The following is a 6,679-nucleotide window of genomic DNA, read 5'->3' on the forward strand; positions in this document are numbered from 1 at the left end:
CAGCTTACCTAAAATTAAAATTTAGCTATGATATTCCATTCTTTTAAAAAATTGAGCTAAGAGATTGTGCGTGGAACCAACTTAATTATCTTGTTAAATATTATAATTTTAGTATTCGTCTAAAATAGTAGCTATATTGACTTTTTTATGCTTAATTATGGGATGATCCAAAATTATGTAAAAAGTCAATCGAGCTAATGAAGCCCAACCACCCCAAGGAAACCGACCACTATTCTTTTTGCAATTTGACTATACACATGCATTTTTTATTCTACTTTAAATGATGTGAGCATGCTATAATAATGAACTCGGGTTAGTCTAGGGTTTTGGAAAAGTAGGTCATTACATATTTTATGTTAGATTTTGTGTTAAATTATCAATTAAGGTTTTAACGCTTTAAGGAGACCTTAAATTTTTAAATGTTAGGTTAGTTTGTGGTCTTGTTATGAATTCAAAACATTTTCCTTTGATTTATAGACATATTTTAAGTGAGGTGTTTATTCCACATATTTTAGTACAGACTTTAGATTGTCAGGTATAAAGACAGGTCGTTATATAAAAAAAAAAAAAAATGAATAGTTTGTCTAAACGGAATGACCTTAGATTTCTACTAACCTAAAGTCATTATCGTCATCATAACCTATGTTTTTATGCGGAAATAAACATTTAAAACTTCATTATAAAATCTTGTCATGGACTTATTTGTTTGAAAACATCTTTAAAACGATGTAACAAAATACTAAATGAAATAAATAAACAATAAAATTAAAAACGTTCTATCATAACCTAAAGAATAAGGAATAAAATATCACTATTCTATGCATGTGCCATAGTCTTAACTTGCGATGCTATCGTTGGCCGTATAAGATGCCTTGCCTATACCTGAGTACCTGAAATACTCAGTATGTAACCTCACTATTGGGTTCAGGGAATGCAAACACATGCAACTTATGATTAGGGTCTTATCATTAAAATCATCATAGGGGTGGCCTCAAATCTGGTCAAAATTGAATGTGTAATACTTTCTTACACACAACCGATAGGTGCGGGTGTGGATCCCCAAGCGGTTCGCACCCTCCTTGGACCCATCATCATCTTATATACATTATCATATAACGTTTGTCATATCATAATATAACATCATCACTATCATCATATCATCATATAACATAATTACATCATCATATAATATAAAACATAAATGACACTTGCCAGAGCAATTAGGCACATGTCGTCATACATAAGACAAGTCTTCTGATCGAGTCGATAGTAAGGTCTCTTACTTGGTTCGCCTTAGTCGAAATTCTGAACCGGTTTGCCTTCGTCCTTCGAATTCTTTTTCACTTATACCGAGGTACTTCACTCGAGATGGACTCTTCCTACCGACCATCCTTCTTCGGCCAATCAGAAGTCATGGATAATTTTTATAGAGCTGTTTTAAATTGATTAGATGTGAGGAAAAACTTTTACGGAGGAAATAATATAAGAAGGAAAAAGAACCGACAATATTATGGGGAAAAAAGATATAAAAATGGGAGTACATGTGGGCGGCATTCAATTTGGGTAAGATAATGGGACAGCCCTCATGCATGCAACTCAAACCAAAAGGTGGGCCCACTAACAATATAATAGCCAACCATTCTTGAACCTTTCAAAACACCAACTCTCTCTCTCTCTCTCAAATTTAGTCATTTAATTTTTTTTCTAAATTTGTAGCGAGGGATTAGAACACCTTATACTTAAGAAATAGAAAAGTGGAAGGAATGTGCATGTATGTATATAATGTGAATCTCGGGTGGACAACTCAAAGAAAATCTTCACAAGGAAATCTCTCCGCCTTGTCACCTAAGAAAAGTGGAAGGAATGTGCATGTATGTATATAATGTGAATCTCGGGTGGACAACTCAAAGAAAATCTTCACAAGGAAATCTCTCCGCCTTGTCACCTAACAAACAGATGCATGTGACCATCGTCACTAACTTCATGGCATGGTAAAGTCATCTATTAACTCATCATCCTTTATATGGATAGTCTCGAGCTCACTCTTCAAGATATGCACCATTGCTTCCTTGACCCATTCCACACCTACATGCATTGTTTGCAGCATCTCCCTTGTTACCTCTCTTGAGTCCTCTACCAACATGAGAAGGACGTCCTCTAGGACTACTTGGTAGATGGCAGCAAGAGTCATCCTGTTTTTACGCTCCTCAATGTTTATCACTATGCTCGATGTTGTCCCTCACACTTTACTCCTGTAAGTTAGCATGCATTTTTACCGACCATACCGCGTAGTTACTCTATGTGAATAACGGGTACTGAAACATTATACTCCTCTCCCTTCCACGGTTTATCGTTGTCACATCTCCTCCGGTGACTTTTTATGTTGATGATATTGGTTTTGACATCCTAACTCAGATATCAAGTGTTTGGCTTTGGCTCTTGATTGAAATACACCAAAACAAATCATTGAAGCACAAAAAACAACTTGAAGAGAGAGTTTCTTTGTTCTAAGAACCTTAAGCACAATGCTTCTTAATTCTTTTTGTTAGAGTATGTGACCAGCATTGATAGGGGAGAAAGTTTAGTTAAAGACCTTAACAATTGTCCTAAATAAATCACTAATTAGCTCATCACTTTCGCAACTGAGGGTACTTTCATCCGACTATGAGGGGGCGTTATCCGACCATGGACCCTTCACAAAAGATTCTCAGAACATCAAGGAGACCCAATCTGGATATTTGAATTGTCCAAATCCATCAAGAATCGAGAAAAATCAAGAGGTAAGATTTCAAGTTTTTAGTTTCCGTTTTCCTTCGAATCCAAAAGCTTTTTTAATGAGATTTTGATATTTTAGCATGTTGTTGCTGGAGGAATTTTACAGAGGTTATTGAAAGAAGCTAAAGTTGAACTAGATCGGAGGTCGGCGTTCCGGAATGCGTCAAGAATGGTGAGATTTATAGTTTTTAGACCGACTTTAGACATATTTATTTTATTTTATAATTGATTATAAAGATGGATTAAAACTCTACAACTTTAATGAGAATCCAAGTTATTGAATTATATATAGAAAGTTATGAAAATTCAAAGAAATAGGAAGAAATTGCGAAACTAATCGATTCTTTAAAATTGATTGTGCATGCTGATGAAGGATAGAACGTGTCAAGAAGAGGGGTAATGAGTGCGTTTCACAACTAGTTGAACTCGTGTCATATTCCAAGTGAAGCAACACGTCTGCGTTCCACGCGACATAGTCTGAATACCTACACTCAAGACTTTTTACTTTCCAAGCAGCGTAGTTTGAATATCTACGCTCAAGGCTTCTTACTTTTCAAGCACCGTAGTCTGAATACCTATGCTCAAGGCTTCTTACTTTTCAATCACCGTAGTCTGAAAACCTATATACAAAGCTTCTTACATTTCAAGCGATCTAGTTTGATCTCACATCCAGAACTTCATGTATTTCCTACGATACGATCTAAATATGCCTAAGGCTTCATAGTTTCAAGAGGTATAGTCTAAATACCTACGCTTAAGGCTTCATACATTCAAAGTCCAAGCTGAGTTAATATTTAACGTTAATGTTACTAATTTAAAAAAAGTTACATGAAGCAGAGATAAAACATGGAGTAAAATTAGCAAAAATAGGGATGAAAGAAGAAGAAAAAAGAAATCTATAGCATTTAATTTGATTTGTTTATTTTGTTTCGTATAATTGAAATCAGGAGTTTGTTTGTGTTGTTGGGAATTTAACGTGCGAGGGTGTCTTGAAGCATTTTATTTTAAAGTTGATTGTTATCGTGATTTAAAAATTTGATAAAATATTAAAAAATGCTTTGTCACCATTTTGAGTTTGACATCTTATAATATTTTATAATTGGGTTTTAGATTGTCCCTCCGGAAACCATTAGAAAGAAAGAAATAGCCAAATATATTTAGGACTCCTTGAAACAGAAGTATAAGGGAGCAACTCGAGTCAAACGTGTACAATTGCAAGCTCTTCGCAAAGAGTGGGAGGTTCTTCACATGAAGACGGGAGAGTTAATGTCAGACTACTTTGTTCGAACTCTCGTAATTGCCAATAGAAAGAAAGTTCATGGAGAGAAGATGACAAACATTGACATCATAGAAAGGATCTTAAGATCTATGACTTCTAAGTTCGACTATGTCGTTTGTTTGATTGAGCAGTCTAATGATTTGGATTCCTACCATTGATGAGTTACAAAGTAGTCTCTTAGTGCACGAGCAACACATGAATGATCATGTTTGTGAGGAAGAACAAGCTCTAAAAGTCACATGATGTTACCAAAGTCTTGGATTAGAACATTACCAATACGAGTGTCTTAAAAAGGAGAATGACAGAGCAAATTATGTAGAAACCAACGAAGAGATGCTATTAACAACCTATATAGATGAGAAGAAAGGTGAAAAAAAAAATAAGGACATTTGGTTTCTTGACTCGCAGCAACCACATGTATGGAAAGAAAGAACTTTTATATTATATTAATGAAAAGTTTCAACGATTTGTGAAATTGGATGACAACTAATACGATTGTGATGGGTAAAGAAATGTAATATTTAAGGTAAATGAAATGGTATAAGTAATGGCCGATGTATTTTATATACCAAACTTGAAAGACAACTTGTTGAGCATCCGCCAACGTGCATTAACCAATGCCATGGAGAAAAAATCCAATACGGATAACGTTCTTCTGTACAATTCACATGCACTCAAATTATCCGCAGCCACAATTTGGTGCGTCTGCCAATGGAGAAAATAGCCTCTGACAGCGTGCATTAATCAATGCCATTCACTCACTGCAACCCCTAAAGTTAAATTCTAAGCCACAAACTTCACATGTGGCAAATCCTAATATCTCTCCATAAATACACCTTCAAAACACACAATTGCTAGACACATTGGATATTGGATATGGGGCTCAGAATTCCAAAGGCTTTGGCTCTTGTAGCCTTGTTGAACATCATAGCTTTGGCTTGTGTTTCATCAGCCAAACCGGGTTGCTCTCCGAAGGTTCAGCCATCGCCTGCTACCACACCGATAGCGAAGGCTAAGTGCCCAAAAGATACACTCAAGTTAGGGGTCTGCGGTAGCTGGCTAGGGCTCATATCTGAGCAGATCGGAGCAAAACCTAGCAAGAAATGTTGTACTTTGTTGAAGGGGTTGGCCGATCTCGAGGCAGCATTGTGTTTGTGCACGGCCCTGAAGGCGAATGTGTTGGGTGTTGTTACCGTTGATGTGCCTATTGCTCTTAGTTTGGTTGTAAATTCATGTGGGAAAAGTATTCCACAAGGCTTTGCTTGTCCTTAGTTAGAGACTGAAGTTGTTTTTGTTTGCTTCATAAGTGTTTGTTGTTTGATGGTTGTGTTTTCTTTGATTTTAAATAAAAGTGAGTGTGGGCTTTCATATGCTTTATATCATGAACATTTTCTATTGTTGGTCCGTATGGTGTAGAATTATGCTACAAAAACCGACATCATCGAGATTTATTTATCCAACATTCTACGTATCACCAAATGTGCATAAAACAAAGACAATGGTATCGATGAAGAGGTAATCTAAGTTTTGTTACCCAATACTCAAATCTAGAATTTTATATGAAGAATTGGAGAAAAGGAGATTTTTAATACATTGATAATATCTTTTTATATCTTCTATTAAAGTTTAGTTAATAGAAAGTATGAAACTAGTTGACACTAATTTGGAAGAAATTATTGATGTCGAAGTTTTAAAACGAGGTCTCTTTCAATCTTATTATCAATGATCCTGTGGCTCAAAGGCCGACATTAATTTGATTCAAGTTTGGTCGAAAGTTAAAATTTGATCCGCTCAATCCAACTCAAATTATTCATTTATTGAATTCGGTAGAGTTCATTCATTTGAAAAGAGAGCCGATCAACTTAATAGGTTTGTTATTAGGCTAACCCAAGTGAAATTTATAATACATTTTTGTTAAAATATTTTTTATAATTAGATATCAAGTTGTTGGTTTATAAGAAATTTTAAATAGTTCTAATATCAAAATTGTAATGATGGTATTTTTATGTCAAAAAGTAAAGTCGCCACTAGATGCATGACATGTCTACTATGCAAAGAAAAATTCCTTTGAAATATTTCATAAATGATGTTACAGTAGACTTAATTGTAATTGTAGGTAAGAAATTCATTTAAACTACAACATTATCAGCAAAAACAATGAAAATAGAGATTAAAAAAATTTAAATAAAACGATGCAAACACTCCAATCTAGCCTAAGGGCTACTACACCAAATATAAATGCAACTACCCTATCTTCAATTCCATGACCTTTACCGTGTGAGTAAATAAATTTGAATTAGTAGAATAAGTTACTAACTATACTGGAATTGTTACTTGTTGTAAAATTGTGAACAAATTTAGTGTTTTTATTAGGAAGATTGTTAGTGGTTTTTAACTTAAAAGTTTATGAAATTAGTCAGTGTTTTCTCCTCTATAAATAGTCATTACATGTATGCTAACAACAAAAAAAAAAAAAAGAGAATTGAAAATCATGGGTGCTTAAAGTTACTTTATTCAAAAGTTCTCTCCCCTCTACATCTAACATTTGGTATCAGACTAGGATGCCAAAACAAATGTCGTCACTACACAAAGTCGCCGGAGGGGATATAACAATGATAAAGAATG

General features: G+C 34.6%; 1 protein-coding gene across 1 annotated transcript; it reads left to right on the forward strand.

Moving 5' to 3' along the window:
* Positions 1 to 4,893: 4,893 nt before the first annotated feature.
* Positions 4,894 to 5,436, forward strand: LOC111464453 (putative lipid-binding protein At4g00165). The gene has a single exon (XM_023108660.1). The coding sequence runs from the start codon at positions 4,931 to 4,933 to the stop codon at positions 5,324 to 5,326; it is 396 nt and encodes a 131-aa protein (XP_022964428.1). The 5' UTR covers positions 4,894 to 4,930; the 3' UTR covers positions 5,327 to 5,436.
* Positions 5,437 to 6,679: the final 1,243 nt, after the last annotated feature.

This window comes from Cucurbita moschata, unplaced genomic scaffold (genome assembly GCF_002738365.1).
Source record: "Cucurbita moschata cultivar Rifu unplaced genomic scaffold, Cmos_1.0 Cmo_Scf00030, whole genome shotgun sequence".
NCBI classification, from domain to species: domain Eukaryota; kingdom Viridiplantae; phylum Streptophyta; class Magnoliopsida; order Cucurbitales; family Cucurbitaceae; genus Cucurbita; species Cucurbita moschata.